Consider the following 16,074-nt stretch of genomic DNA (forward strand, 5'->3'; position numbering starts at 1 on the left):
GTACCAAGAATTACACATTATCATTACTCTCAACTCTATCTCTAGCTAGATAGTAATGTATACCTTAATAGAGCATTCTTATCATTATAATCATTTGATAATCTATGTAGGGACAATTAACAAACTACTCACCTTGCGTCCAATGCAAGCGCAAATGTGAAAGCACGTTAACCGTAGCTCATAAATCATTTAAACATAACATATCAAAGTATACAAACATTCTTTAGCTTACTAATTATTGAATACATTTGTTGAGAAACCCAACAAAGACGTAAATCAAGGTAAAGTTCCACTTGCATGCAACTTGAAGTGAGCATCACCAAGGATGGCAAGCCGAATGTATGCCCACTAGGTTCTATCAGGCTTCTAATAATGGTAACTTCAATATCCAAGAATGATAGGAACATGTTAACCAAAATTCAATACATGGTCAAAGTGGCCCCTGCTAAGGTCTACAATCGTAATTATATTAATCCGGAGATTTCGTAAATTCGATTTTTATTCGTAAATCATAAGGGCATCACATTACTTACACAACTACATATTATGATTTCATAGCTAGAGATCCAACAGTCGGTCTACACCTACAACAAAGGTCAAGTGACAGTCAATTATTGAACTATGTTTTGATGGTCGAATCTCGTCAAGTTGACAACAAAAATGGAATCGGGGCATGAAATTTAGTCTAGGAATCAGATCACTGGCTACGCACCATGTACGTGGTGGCCGGCAACCATAACCTCGTCAGATTCGGACCAACAACAAAATGTACTCAAAGTATACCAAGTTGTAGATCTTGGAAAGTGGAGTAAGACTTATACCTTGCCGAAGCTTGAAAATAGCAGGAGGACCATGAAAACCGCCTTAGAAGTCACAGTTCACTGAAATTTTGTGGTGTCGTCGAGCTTTGGTGGCTGTACTGAGGAGTGATTGGGACCCATTGATCTCCTCCTGTGTTCTTGGGTTATCGACTAGTGGTGGTGGTTAACGAGCCTGAGAATTGTCGAGCTTTGACTTCCACAAAGTTTCTTTTTCCTTGCCTTATATCTTTATTTATATTAAACTTGATGGGCTTCACTTGCCTTACAAATAATACAAAACCTATAAAAATGATCTTCTAAATCACGTCCACTAGAATTTATACAATCATATTACTAATGATAATAACTGCAACAATTTCAAAAAGCTTTCTTATCACTTACTAGGGGGGAAGGAGGGCCATGTGATTGTTTATTTTTTGAATCCAATGAGAAGTTGGTCAAAGAAATTCAGATTGGGTCAAGCCGATCCGTGGCCCAACTGCAACGTACATAACTTGAGGGACTGGACCAACTCAGTTCCCCTGCTTTTAGTTAATCTTATGCAAAGCTCGCTAAAAAATATAAAACACATGACATAGGGGTAGGGATAGGCAATGGTTATGACGGGTAGGTACCCGTGGTTATTTACCCATAATCGTTTATATTCATATCCACATAACAATTCACCCGTTAGGTAATTGTATAAACGGTTATACCCATACCCATAACCATTTATAAACGGTTAACCATACCCATAACCATGTACCCATTTAATCATAACCGTTTACCCCTTTTGAACCCGTTTATCCTTTTTTTATCCATTTACCCTATTTTCACCCGTCTACATGTTTTTTTTTAACAACTTGAAAATTACAAAAGAAAAATTTGTCATAATTTTCGTTTTCTGACAATTAAACACCATTATAGGTACATTTTAGCATGTATTTCCTTATTGTAATCATTTAAGTCCTCACACAATTCCAATAATTGAAATAATAGTTTACGAACGATATTTTTCTGCTACACCCAAGCAAATTTTTAATTATAATCCATATGATTACAAAGTAAAGCTTCTAAAAACAAAAATGAATCATTATCTTGAATACTAGATGATTCAAAATTGCAAAATAACGCGAATTAACTTTGTCAGTTGTAACTTTATGGGAAAGTTAAAGGAGTAAAAGTACAGAATATCAATTGGTTCACAATCTTCCACATTTTTCAAATATCCCACAAGCACTTTTTTCCATCGACATTTTCTCCTCCAAATAATCAAAACCAACAAAAAATCATCTCAGGTTCTTTCAATTCCAACTTCATGGCAGCAAAAAATTGGCGTTAATTCTAATCTAACTTTTCATTTACGGTTTTTAATTCTTTTTATTTTTTTTTAAAAAAATTTACATATATTAAATTAAATGGATAAATAGATGTCCGTTATAACCGCGGGTGATACCCATAACCGATGGATACCCGTTATAACGCGGGTAATACTCATAACGGCCTATTTAAATTTTATGGATAAATAGTTATACCCATAACCGTAACCATGAACTTTAAATGAGCGGATAACCGCGGTTACCCAAACCCATGAGCAATTTGCCCATCCCTACATGGGGGCTCCGACAAAACAGTTGGCTTTCCGTTTTAGGTTTTTGCTTAACCAAATACATTCAACAAAAGCTAATAATTCCTTGAGTAGTGAAGATGCTTTGAAATTAAGCAGAAACATTTATTTATCATTAATTTTCATAAGCACTTAAGTGAAATGCCCACCTACACAAGCAAATTAAAACCTTACCAACTAAATCTTAATCTAATTATACAACCCTTTCTCTATCTTTGCCAATGGAGAGCCTATGCTACAAAATTGGTTGACATATATTGTTGAGTATGTGACTGCATCCCCTCGTCAAATAACCACAACTTAAACAAGTAAAGAAGCATTGAAGGGAATTTGATATAGATTGGAAGGAATTGGACTTAAAGTAACGGACATATTTTAGAGAAGTTCATATTAATGGTTTATTGGCCAAAGAAGCACAAACCCATGAACAAATCGATGCACGTAGAAGGGTAATGCTAGAAAGACTAAAATTGTAGATAAAATTTACAAACTAAATTATTTGTCATCAATTGGAATAAGTAGGTTTATCAATGCTTAAGTTATAATCGAATCATCAACTTCCATATATCATTTCGTTTACAAAATTTTGTCCACAAATTTATTCTTCCTAGCATTGCCCCACGCAAAAATACCATTATGTAGCAACAGTTTGTAGGCTGTATATAATTACTTCATCAAAGTCAGGTGATGGATTTTGCTCTGTATTGACAACAAGTGCAGTTTTCCGTATTTTTTAAGCTCTCTTGACCACCCAATTAATCTAATGATCTTCAGCACACTCCATTTATGCTGATGCCAGCACATGCAGGTTAATTAAAAAAAAAAAACTGCCATGCAAAGAATTGACTAATATGTAGTTTGTTTTTCTGAGAGTGATGCTAATGGAAAACCGTACTTGGAGAGTATTATTTCAACACATGATTCAACATGTTTCATGAATTACTAGGTAGAGGAATCAGAAAATTTTCAACGGATAAGCTAACTAAAAATATTACCATAGAAAAAAGAGAAATTATAGAACATTTTTATATTTTTGGTGATGGAGAGGAAAATTCGATTGAAAATGTTATTGGTGTAAACAAGGATGGTGCATACTGCACAGCATAAAGGAAAGGAGAGCTGGGAAGGAGGGGGATGAATGAAACTGATTAGATTTAACATGTTTTTATTGTTGTAGTTTTAAGACAATGCTTTATTTTTTAGAGTTGACTGACACGTTTTTGAGCTTGTAGTTACGTAATACTTTTAGTATGCTTTTAGAGATTAGTTGACTCTCTTATGTTTCTTATGTTTTTTGTTGGAAATTGGCAGGCTCCACTAGCGATATAGTTTTTTGCATCTATGCAACTTTCACTAAGGATAAATAAATAATTAATTATATATTTTTAACTACACCTCTATTAAGTAATAACCCTCTTACAATAATTATAAAATTGGTTTGGCCTTCAAATTATGAGAATAACACTAAACTATAGTGTTTGAAGATATGAGTCGAACATAAAACCTCCCATGTACAAATGAGGAAAACTATTACTAGATTGTATTGGCATACCTAATTTAGATTGTATTTTTTGAAAAAAATAACCATATTCATTGATAATGAAACATATATATACATCCAAAGGATAGGTACACAGTAGTTAGCCTCGTTAAAATCATTTCAGAGCTTTCAACCCGATCGAGAAAAAAAGAATACAACGCACCAAGACCTAATTTAAATTTAGAAAATAGAATATCACTATACCGTAGTGTTGGAGATGTAGTCGAACATAAGGTTTGCTATGTACAAGTTAAGAGAAATATCACTACACCGTAATGCTTATTGGTATGTTATTTTTGAAATAATTACGGTATTTATTGATGATGAAACAAATATATATAACATATATGTACACATAAAAGATAGGGTGACAATAGGTGGCCTTGTCAAAGCTTTCAATCCGATTGAAAGAAAAGGTGTACCAATTAAGTATCAAGTGCTAATATAGATTTACAAAAGTAATAAAGTTATAATCTAAACCAAAATCCAATTTAGGCCCCAAAATCTGATTACCTCATAAATGTGTAATGTTATACTTACGACATTTTTCCTACCATATTTATACCATCTTTTGATAGAAGTATGATCCACCAATACATGTGGGTTTTATTTCTATTAAAGAGATGATACAAATATGGTAAAAGTAGCATTTTTTAAAACTAATTAATAAGATAATGATGAGTAACTAGCTTGACTCAAATATGCAAGATAGTCGCTTCCTGGTTTAGTCTTGTTACATAACTATTAGAGTAACTTCACTCCTAAAAAATGAGCTGGCCCAAAGTCAATTTAATCCACCCAAATGAATAGTAATTGACTGCAATAAATAGTAATTGGCCAAGTGCATCTCCACTCCTAAATCCAACGAGCCTAGTCTATTTTGTTAAAATATTATTAATTTTTTATTATAAAAATAATAAAAATTTATCATTTTATTTTTAATTTTTGACATTTTCTTTATTTATAAAAAAAATATCAATAATTTATGACATTAATATTTTTTTAAAAAAATTTGGCCAAAAAATCTAGACCGTTGATCTGAAAATCGAACGGTTCAGATTGTGCCACGTCATTAGCCATTGGGTTTGAATTTCAAAATTTTTTTACCGTTGGAAATTCAATAACTCAGAAAACTAGCTGTTGGAAATTCAACGGCCCACGTCACTGACCGTTGATCTGCTACCGTGGACCACTGACAATTGCTCAAAACATGTGCATCAACGTCTACAGTGGCGCTTACTAAGCTTATCTCTCTGCAACTAACACAATTCCTCTATAATCCAACCCCTCCAGCCATTATGTACATGCTAGCTATCACACAAACTCGTTCATAAAAAATTATTCGTTTCTGTTTTTATTTGTTAAAACCAAACAATATATATTAATTAGCAGCTAGCTAGCACAGATTTGTACATAAACTCGCTTGTAAAAACTATTTCGTTTTTTATTTTGTAGGACAGAAAACCCTGCCACAGCCACCGCTTTTTCTGCATTTCACAACAGCGAGAAGATACCCTCTCTCTCTCTCTCTCTCTCTCACTTAAACAATCTTCGACAGTCTCTGATTAAAAAACAAATTGTTCTAGGTTTGTTGTCGACATTGTTCATGCATCAACCCTATTTCTCCAAGCTCTTGTTTTTTTCGCAAATTAAAAAAAAAAAAAAAAAAAAACAATAGCAAAACCTTTTTCTATAAGAGAGGCACCAAACAACCATCTTACTCTTCCTCTCCATCTCTCCCACTCTAATCCTCATGAAATTAAACAGCCCAAAACAACAAAACCCGTATCTTCATTTTTGAAAAAACACAACCATGATTACTGGCAAGGACATATACGATGTTCTAGCAGCAATAGTCCCCTTATACGTGGCGATGATCTTAGCCTACGGTTCCGTCCGGTGGTGGAAAATCTTCACGCCCGACCAATGCTCCGGCATAAACCGCTTCGTCGCAGTTTTTGCGGTCCCATTGCTCTCCTTCCACTTCATATCCTCCAACAACCCTTACGCCATGGACTACCAATTCATCCTCGCCGACTCCCTCCAAAAAGTTGTCATCCTTGTCGCCCTCTTCCTCTGGCAAGCCTTCTCCAAGCGCGGCAACCTAGAGTGGATGATCACGCTCTTCTCCCTCTCCACCCTCCCCAACACCCTCGTCATGGGCATCCCACTTTTACGCGCCATGTACGGTGACTTCTCCGGGACTCTGATGGTTCAGATTGTCGTTTTGCAGAGCGTTGTCTGGTACACTTTCATGCTCTTCATGTTCGAGTACCGCGGCGCCAAACTGCTCATCTCCGAGCAGTTCCCGGAGACTGCAGCTTCGATCACGTCGTTCAGAGTTGACTCTGACGTCGTTTCGCTCAACGGTCGAGAACCACTCCAAACCGACGCGGAAATCGGGGATGACGGGAAACTTCACGTGGTGGTGAAAAGATCGAATGCGTCATCGATGGTTTCATCCTTTAAGTCACATGGCTTGAACTCGTTGACTTCAATGACCCCGCGAGCTTCGAATCTCACAGGAGTGGAGATTTACTCTGTCCAGTCCTCCCGTGAGCCGACCCCGCGGGCATCCAGCTTCAACCAGACGGATTTTTACGCCATGTTCAACGCCAGCAAGGCCCCGAGCCCCAAACATGGATACACAAACAGTTTTCAAGGTGGATTTGGGGACGTTTATTCGGTGCAGTCGTCAAAAGGGGTGACGCCGAGGACTTCGAATTTCGACGAAGAGGCAATGAAGATGAGTAATATGGGTAATAAGAAGAGGGGGGCGAGGAGCATGAGTGGTGAGATCTTCAATGGTGGTGCTGTCTCTTCCTACCCGCCTCCGAACCCCATGTTTTCAGGGTCTACAAGTGGCGGGCCGAAGAAGAAAGATAGTGGTAGCGGCGGCGGCGGCGGCGGCGGTAGTGGTGGGGCAGCGCCTAATAAGGAGCTTCATATGTTTGTTTGGAGTTCAAGTGCATCGCCAGTTTCCGAAGGGAATCTTAGACATGCGGTTAATCGAGCTGCTTCCACTGACTTTGGGGCGACCGATCCTTCCAAGGCAGCAGGTCTTCATCAACATGAAGGTGCTGCTGCATCGAAAGGTGAGCAAATAATTTTATGATCCCACACCGCAAATCATGTTTGTCCATTTTGTAAATTGCTGGAAAATTACATCAGCAGTTTTTGTCAATTGACACCTTATCAATTGGACAAAAAATTCATTTTTCTACAGCAAATCAATGAGCTTCATTGATTTCCTTTGACATAGATCTGGTTTCTTTCCCCAATCTGGACAGATTGTTTGTTAAATGACGTGACTTGTTATGAAATTTTATAACTATTTCATTTTTATTTTTAGTTTTAGTTTGATTTTTTTAAATTGAAAACAATTATCAAACAAGTTTTCAATTGAAAAAAAAATTATTAGAAATGAAGTAGAGATTTGTGAAAGATCAAATATTTGAGAACATAAAGCATTGCCACATCATTTAGTGAATAAAATTTGACGAACAAATCAGCTATTAGAATTTCTTGTTCAAATTTACGGGTTCATTCTTGATTGTAATTTGGTTAATTTAAATATATTCTTAACTGCATGTACAGGTATACACGAATTAATTGGGAATATGAGTCCTGGTAGGAAAATGAGTGGAGATAGGGAGCTTGAGATAGAAGAAGGATCGAATAAGTTTCCACCGAGTGTGTCACCGTACAGTAGTACTAGTTGCCAGAAGAAAGTGGATATGGAAGAAGGTGGTGTAGCAAAGAAGCACCAAATGCCTCCTGCAAGTGTCATGACTAGGCTTATTCTCATCATGGTCTGGAGGAAGCTCATTAGAAACCCCAACACTTACTCCAGCCTTCTTGGCGTGGCATGGTCTCTCATATCATACAAGTACCTCTCTCTCTCTCTCTCTCACTCTCTCCATATGGTGCTACACGTATCACATGAACAAACTCTATCTAGAGGGGAAAATTATTGGGTCTCATCTTTACGAAAAAAGTGATAAAAAATGGGATTATTTAGTGTAGTAAATACTTTTATTGGAAAGCAACATATAATTTGTAGTTCAAGTGTTTCATAAGCGCTCGTCTTATACACTTCAAACTTATTATTTGATTTTTTTACATTCCTGTCATCTTTTCTTAAAAAAAAATATTTTTGTTAGAAAATATCATGTACCTCCTTTTCCTTAGCCTAGTAACGTTATCGAAAATTGATTCACTAAAATTAGTTTCTCCAATTATTGGCAGGTGGAACATCAAAATGCCAACAATTGTTAGTGGATCCATATCAATATTATCTGATGCTGGATTGGGAATGGCTATGTTCAGTCTCGGTATATATTTATCTTCAGTTGACTTATTATATTGACCTTATTGTACCATATGTACTTCAAATGAGTCATTCTTGTTAACTAATGATATATCTATCAATTATCACTTACAATTCCAGGATTATTCATGGCTTTACAACCGAAGATCATAGCCTGTGGAAAATCTGTTGCAACATTTTCAATGGCTGTTAGGTTCCTAACAGGCCCAGCAGTGATTGCTGCAACTTCTATTGCTGTCGGTCTTCGTGGAGTTCTTTTGCATGTTGCAATAGTTCAGGTTCGCCAACTCAACCTTTCCAACCATTCCCACATTTCTAAAATCTTATATTAACATTTTTTTTGTCAAATGTATGGAAACTGCATCATTATCTAATCACAAAGGCTTCACAAACCCTAATACATGTATAATACAAAGCTTAATTTAACACAACGTAAGTAGATATACAAACTATATTTGCCACAAGATTACGTATGTAAATAAATGCTTCATTTCATTCTTCTTTCTGCAGGCTGCTCTTCCTCAAGGCATAGTTCCTTTTGTATTTGCCAAGGAATATAATGTCCATGCAGACATCCTTAGTACTGCGTAAGTTTATGTATTTATTTATTTGAAGAAGAAAACCACAAATGCCATGATGAAAAAGGGACATGATTTCTAAATACCCATTTTTCTTTTTTTCTGTACATTCATGTTTATTGTTGTCTTTGATTCTTCCTTATTTATATAATCTCAAAATAAAAAATAAACAAGAGTTACAAAAGCATAACAAAGCTGTGCGGAAGTTACTTTCCTTGAAAAAAGACTCTGACTTGTATATTATGGTGTTGCAATTATTGCAGGGTTATTTTTGGAATGCTCATTGCCCTGCCCATAACAATACTCTACTATATCCTTCTCGGGCTCTAGTTTCTGAGACAGTCAGGACAGAAGAAAAACACATACAACTGCATATCCAACTCAGGCTTAGGTGGATGGAGAGGATCAAAATGTCTAACAAAGAAAATCATATGCATGCCATTGGATTCAGTGTTCAACAAAATGCACACCATCCTCGCCATGTGACAACTGAGTAGCTTGATATGCCGTTTACTTCAATATTTAGTTTTTCTCCCTCATGGTAGTATTATATTATTTTGGTTAGATAGAAATTAAGTAATAGAATAGAGCTTAGAATTAGCCAGAGAAAGGTTAATTAATTGTTACTTCTTTCTTTTTATTCTCGGGGTGCAAATTTTTGTGTTTATCATATTTGTTACCCCAATATCAACGTAGCTCTTTGCTTAACTTGGACTCACAAATCATCCAATATATAACTACGGTCTCTTATTTTTTATTTTTTGGGGTTTGAATCAGTAAATTGAAGGCACACTGTTTGAAGTTTCTGAGATATACCGTTGACTTACTGCTGAGGTTATTGCAGACTCTATTCTGTTTTATATATAGTTGGGAAATGACTTCTATAGTTTAATTAAGAAGTTTGTGTTAGGCACAAATTTAATTATTTCCATCTCGCAAAAGATAAGAGAACTTTTCATTTGTTTAACATTACAAAGAGAATCCTTTTTGGATCCTAAATTCATACATATTATAATTTTCTTCGGCACAATGGATGTGAAATTTTACTAAACCATATACAAGATTGTGTTCAAATATGTCCTAGATTTGCAACCCGTCTTCGATATCTAAAGAAGATGTCAGGTGTCTTTTAGAATAGTCGATATGGGAATTTGGATCTCATTTTTTATGGTTTGAATTGAGGTTTTGAAATCGCCTTCACTAATAATCTTTTTTAGTCGCCTCTCAATTAATTTCTCCTTGTAGTGCTTGTTTTAAAACCAAAGTTTCAGCCTGCAAAACAGAAGAATAACATGTAGGAAAAAATATATATATATATATATATATTGTATATTTAACGGTATATATCTGAATGAGTATGGAGTTTCTGTCATTATATACAGAAGGAAAACAAAATCCTTGAGCAATATCCTCTTTACTCAACGATGTGAATCACACATAACTAACACGATGGATGATAAATTGTGTTATGCTACAAGAGATTTTTACAAGCGCCGAGTGTTATTATTATTTATTTTTATGATGTATTTTTTCGTGTTCTTTTACTTATTTTATAACACCAATATCCTCTTTACTCAACAATGTACATCACACATAACTAACACGATGGATGATAAATCGTGTTATGCTACAAGAGATTTTTTCAAGCGCCGAGTGTTATTATTATTTATTTGTATGACGTATTTTTTCGTGTTCTCTTACTTATTTTATGACACGTAAAAGCTTGAATATCAATCATTTGGAAAATTTCTCTTACATATGCTACTTTGTGACTGCGTGTTGAAAATTGTCCTGCGTAAAAAAAAAAAAAAAAAGAGGGTTTTCTTTAATATTTTGATTGGACGCAAAGATGAAGAGGTCCTAATTAAGTCTATTAAGTCTGAGTTTCCCTACTTTGCATGTGAATGTAATTTGAGTTGAAAATTAGTAGTCAATGGTAGAAAAGAAAGGCCTAGTTAGCTTCAATGCATAGTTCCAAACATTGCCTTTTTTAAAAAGCATTGCTTTGTGTAGTTTTATATGTTAAGCATGTGACCGTACAGATTAAAAAGAGGCTGCTCCTGCGCGCAGAGTGCATAAAATTTAGCTTCACATTACATTGTTCTTGTAGATCATATATAATTCATTTGAAGACAAATTTGATGGTTTTATAAAATTACAGAGCATAAAAGCACTTCGTAGTGCATTTCGTCATATTATACATCCATGTCTTGAATTCTGCATTATCTTGTTAGACATGCTAAAATAATTGAAAAGATCTGCAGCATATATACATATATATTCACTGTGTTCCAGAACCTTTTTATTAGCACCAAGTGTTGGCTTTTAATTTATAGATTCACCCCTTCCACTTCAGATCCACATATATGCTATCAATCATTCAATCCTAATGTAAAGGGAATTTTCTCTATACAAATGATTATCGGTCATGGGGTAGGGGAGCCCTCATCATAACCATGATCCATGTCGATGTATTGCTAAGGACTTTTTTTTAATTTGCATTCTAATGAATCGAAACTGTCTAACTTTAACGTTGCCTTCTAAGAACCATCCATTCACAAAATTATATATAAATAAGATCGCATAGTTTAAATAATTTTTCATAAAAATGACATCGTAAAGATTGTAGATAGTTCCGATCATCTAAATGCATTGGAGTGGTTTGTAATAGAGAACATTTTCGTTGCACCGCAATATATAGATGGATATGTGTATAGCAATTACCATTAGGTTAGATCATGATCCAAAACCATGCATGTGTTGGGTTTCTTGGTATCACTTCAAAGGTGATCTTGCCAGCTCTTCTTAAGCATAAACAATAACTATGGGACTTAGGATGAGATTCTATGGGAAATTAATCAATAAAATAGATCTGAAAACTTTAAGACGTTGGACAACGAAAAGTATATAATTATTATTTGTTATTCATCTATATTATTATTGACATCGTTTGCATTATATATTCTAATGCTTCCTCACGTGATGAAGCAAAGGAGTGTCTTCTATGATGCTAATTAGGCGAAAATTTCAAGTATATTATGCTTAGTGCACATGAAGGTGTTTTCCTTTTTAAACGTGTGCTGCAACAAACAAAACAGAGTTAACAGCTCCTGTAAACCTTATTGTGGACACCATTAATTTTCTTCAGCAAAAGCTGTGGCCCATGTGATGTGGATGTGGATTGCATGGCTGAGTTTCTCAGCGGGTGGGTGTTTGTGTGTGTGCGTGCAGATCAATCTAGTTGTAATTATTATTGTTTTCTCAAACGAGTTCCAATTTCCAAGGTTCAAGGCTCAGCAAATCAAATTTCTGGGTTTTCTGAATTATATTTAGAAGTGTGTGCAGTTCATTTTATTATGCAAGGTTTGGTCCTTTTTCGACGGTTTTATTTACAATAGCAGACTAAGTCAAAAGCCAGTCACACAACACATGAAAAGTTTAATACTAATATTAGGCGCCATTTGGGTAGAGTTGTATTGCCCAACGTTTTAATTCACATTTCTTGTTTATGGTAGATTCCATTCACCTTCTTCGGTATCTCGTTCACTATTCAATAAGAAAAAAGGGCCTACCTCAAATAAAGCAAAGAAAAAAGTAGTACTCTTACTGCATTTGGAAGCCTTTTTCACTAAGAAAATTTTATAAAAGAAAAAAAATTTATTAAAAGAAATTATCAAGAAGATAGAATTGACATCTTAAACATAACCAAAAAGTCACATAAACCAAAAGAAATGTCACAATTGCGATTATAAACTGATCATGAATAGACTACAATTCCTCAACTTTGGAAAGCCCACATCTCACCAACAGGAAGAATAACACTCATGATGACTAAACCTTGCAAGTCGTAAAGCTAGCGTAAAGACATCACAAGGAAAGAACTGCACAATCATCTGATAATTAAGATATTGAAAGACCTGAATGGACAAGTAAGGGGCAGACTAATTACCTATTGTTAGAACCCTCGCTCTACGTCTTTCTCAATTGCATAGTAAGAGCAACTTCCTATTATACAAATGAATACAACTTTTACAATGACACTTTATTCTTCTCTAATTTTCTTATTTATACAATATGAGTTATGGGCACCTGACTCATTGGCGTAAGAGCATCTCCAGGGGTAGTGCCCTCGCCCTGCCAATTGGATTAAACTGTCATTGGCTAAGTAATCCAGCTCTAGTGGTTCCAAAAAGGATGGTGATTGGATTAAGGGCAACATCTCGTTAGACTACTCTGCCTATTCAAGCCTTGACTTGCGCCAACAAGCAATGGCCTAACGTCAGGCAGCAGACAACTCGGGTCAACCCCCTGGCTAAGTAATCCAGTTCTAGTGGTTCCAAAGAAGATGGTGATTGGATCAAGGGCAATAGCTCGTTGGACTGCTCTACCTATTCAAGCCTTGACTTGCGCCAGCAAGCAAAGGCCTAACGTCAGGCATTAGACAACTCGGGGTCAACCTACGTGCAAGCCACTAAGCCAAAAGGCTCGCCCTCAACCGTTAGATTTCCAACAGTCCTTTCATCTAGACTGTTGAATTTCTAATATTAAAAAGAAAATTAAAATTATAGGTTGTGCTACGTTGCACAATATGATGCATCTAATTTATAAAAAGAAATGGTTAATCAACGGCCTGGATTAATTTGAAGGTAAAAAAAATACCAAAAATTCTAAAATAATACAATTTTTTTAACAACACACTTGACAAACTTACAAAGTTCAACCATCTTCTTCATTCGCTTTTTATTTAATTAATTATGCTTATTTGTAATGCTATGCTTTGATTTCTATTTGAAGTTAAATTATTGAAGTTAAAAACGGAATTTTATTTTCAAAGAACAAACTTACTAAGGCCATCTCCAACCGATGGCTGGCCAGATGGCTCGTTTTAGCCCTCTGGCCCTCCAAGATTCTCCAAGATATTAATATTTTAATGAACAGTACAGGGCCATATTTGCCTCCGTCTCCAACCAAGGGCCAGAGGCCCAAAGGGCTCGTTTTAGCCCTGCCACAAAAAACTGTCTCCAACCGAGGGTCAAAGGGCCATAGGGCCAAACATAATTTATTATTAAAAACTACAACTTAAATTCAAATCCAACGGCTAAGTGACGTCAGCATGACGTCAACTAGCCGTTGGTAGCTGACATCATGCTGACGTCAGCTAGCTGTTGGATTTGAATTTTTCTTTTGCTATAAATAGGGTGGATATTGGGCTATAATTCACACAACTTTGAATTCAATTTTCAATTCAAGTTTGCAATGAATTCTAACTTTGGATCCTCTTCGGATTCCAACTGGGGGTCCTCATCCAATTCCAAATTGGAAGCAAAATGGGCGCAAATGAGACAAGAAGATGAGGAGTGTGATGAAGAAGTTCAAGTAAGACGCAACAAACAAAACATAGCAGTAGCCATGTTTTCGACGGAAGCTGGATAGAGCAGACCACCCTGGTTTCTCACCTCATTAGAAGGTTACTGTTGCACTTCGAATGATGGCCTATGGCTCCCCAGCTGATTCGATGGATGAAAACCCATGGTATGTCTGAGTCTACATGCCTTGATACTCTTCAACAATTTCGTGACACAATTGTTCAGGTTCACAAAGACGAGTACCTCCGTGAGCCAAATCAAGAAGATTTGAATCGGCTCATTCGCAAAGCTGAAGACTGTGGGTTTCTAGGCATGATATGGTCATTAGACTGCATGCATTGGGATTAGAAGAACTGTCCCATCGGATGGCAATGAGGCTTTAGCGGAAGGTCGAGAAAGCCAACTGTTGTGTTAGAGGCGGTTGCCTCATACGACACATGGATTTGGCATGCTTTCTTTGGAGTCCCTGGATCCTAAAATGACATTACAATTCTTGGGCGTTCACCCCTCTTCAATAACTTGACGGAAGGTAAAGCATCTCAACTTCATTACTACATCAACAACCGTCAATACAATATAGGGTATTACTTGGCAGATGGCATCTACCCAAAGTGGGCGACACTTGTCCAAGCAATTCCAAACCCTAGGAATGACGTAGAAAAGTTGTTTACCTTACACTAAGAGGCATACAAGAAAGATGTTGAGAGAGCTTTCGGTATTTTACAAGCACAGTGGAAGATTATTAGCGAACCGGCAAGAGAGTGGAGTTGAGAAAATTTGGACTCCATCATGATGTCTTGCATCATATTACACAATATGATAGTGGAGGATGAGCGAGATGAGTATATTGATGGAGAGTCCGATGATGACCAAGAAGATCCAAATAGGTCAAGAAGGGCTCGTGCAAAAATATATGATGGGCCTAATTTGCCTTTCAATCCAATAACTGGTAGTATCTCTATAAATGAGTACATGAAGCGCTATAGAATGATACGTTCTCGTGCCACAAACAAGTACCTACAACATGATATTGTTGCACATCTTTGGGCCAAAAAAGCATGGAGTAGGTGTTTAAGTTTTATGTTGTTAAATGTTTTTTAAAATGTTGTTTAAGTTTCATGTTGTTAAATGTTTTTTTTTTATGTTGTATAATTTGTATGTTGGTTAATGTTATTTAATGTTATTTCATATTGTTTAATGTTGTTTCATGTTACTTAATTTAGTTTAATGTTGTTTCATATTACTTAATTTAATTTAATGGCTTAGGAAGTTATAGGAAAAAAAATATAATTTAAAAAAATATGAAACAAATTTTGTGAAATAGAAGTTATAGGATAAAAATAGAATTTAAAATAAAATAAAGCAACTATGTGAAATAGAAGTTATAGGAAAAAATGGAATTTAAAAAAAAAAATGAAACAAATTTTGTAAAATAAAAGTTATAGGAAAAAATAGAATTTAAAAAAAATATTAAAATAGAAGTTATAGGAAAAATTTTGTAAATAAAAATAATAATAAAACTAAAAAATAATAAAAAAAAAAAATCAAATGCAACGGCTAGCTGACATCAGCTAGCCGTTGCATTTGAATTTTTTTCTTAAGCATTCCTGTCGGTTATAACCGACAGGAAAACTGAATTTTCTGGCCCGCCCCGGGCTGGTTGGCTGGCTGCAGCCAGCCCTCCAGCCCTCTCCGATTCCGTGGGACCCTCTCAGATTCCAGAGCCCTCTGGCCTAGCCCTCGGTTAGAAGCCAGCCAACCAGCCCTCTCTGATTCCGTGGGACCCTCTCAGATTCCAGAGCCCTCTGGCCTAGCCCTCGGTTAGAGACAATT

The 16,074-nt window shown here is 35.8% G+C and overlaps 1 protein-coding gene and 1 long non-coding RNA gene across 2 annotated transcripts; one reads left to right on the forward strand and one right to left on the reverse strand.

Moving 5' to 3' along the window:
• Positions 1 to 364: 364 nt before the first annotated feature.
• Positions 365 to 1,009, reverse strand: LOC125469813. The gene is made up of 2 exons (XR_007252085.1): positions 822 to 1,009; positions 365 to 584 (listed from the first exon to the last, which is right to left on the reverse strand). It is a non-coding gene; the product is annotated as an uncharacterized LOC125469813 (long non-coding RNA).
• Positions 1,010 to 5,228: 4,219 nt separating this feature from the next.
• On the forward strand, positions 5,229 to 9,632 carry LOC125469854 (auxin efflux carrier component 2-like). The gene is made up of 6 exons (XM_048567867.1): positions 5,229 to 7,062; positions 7,565 to 7,856; positions 8,216 to 8,301; positions 8,418 to 8,575; positions 8,808 to 8,884; positions 9,139 to 9,632. The coding sequence occupies exons 1-6, from the start codon at positions 5,781 to 5,783 to the stop codon at positions 9,203 to 9,205; spliced, it is 1,962 nt and encodes a 653-aa protein (XP_048423824.1). The 5' UTR covers positions 5,229 to 5,780; the 3' UTR covers positions 9,206 to 9,632.
• The last annotated feature ends 6,442 nt before the right edge of the window (positions 9,633 to 16,074 follow it).

Source organism: the organism of the source record quoted next, unplaced genomic scaffold, assembly GCF_019419815.1.
Source record: "Pyrus x bretschneideri cultivar Hongxiangsu unplaced genomic scaffold, Pyrus_bretschneideri_v1 Contig46, whole genome shotgun sequence".
NCBI lineage: Eukaryota > Viridiplantae > Streptophyta > Magnoliopsida > Rosales > Rosaceae > Pyrus > Pyrus x bretschneideri.

Coding starts and splice junctions, on each gene's coding strand:
- LOC125469854 (XM_048567867.1), top strand. CDS start 5,781: ATGATTACTGGCAAGGACATATACGATGTTCTAGCAGCAATAGTCCCC. Junction 8,302..8,417: donor AATGGCTATGTTCAGTCTCG/GTATATATTTAT, acceptor TTACAATTCCAG/GATTATTCATGGCTTTACAA. Junction 8,576..8,807: donor TGCATGTTGCAATAGTTCAG/GTTCGCCAACTC, acceptor TTCTTTCTGCAG/GCTGCTCTTCCTCAAGGCAT.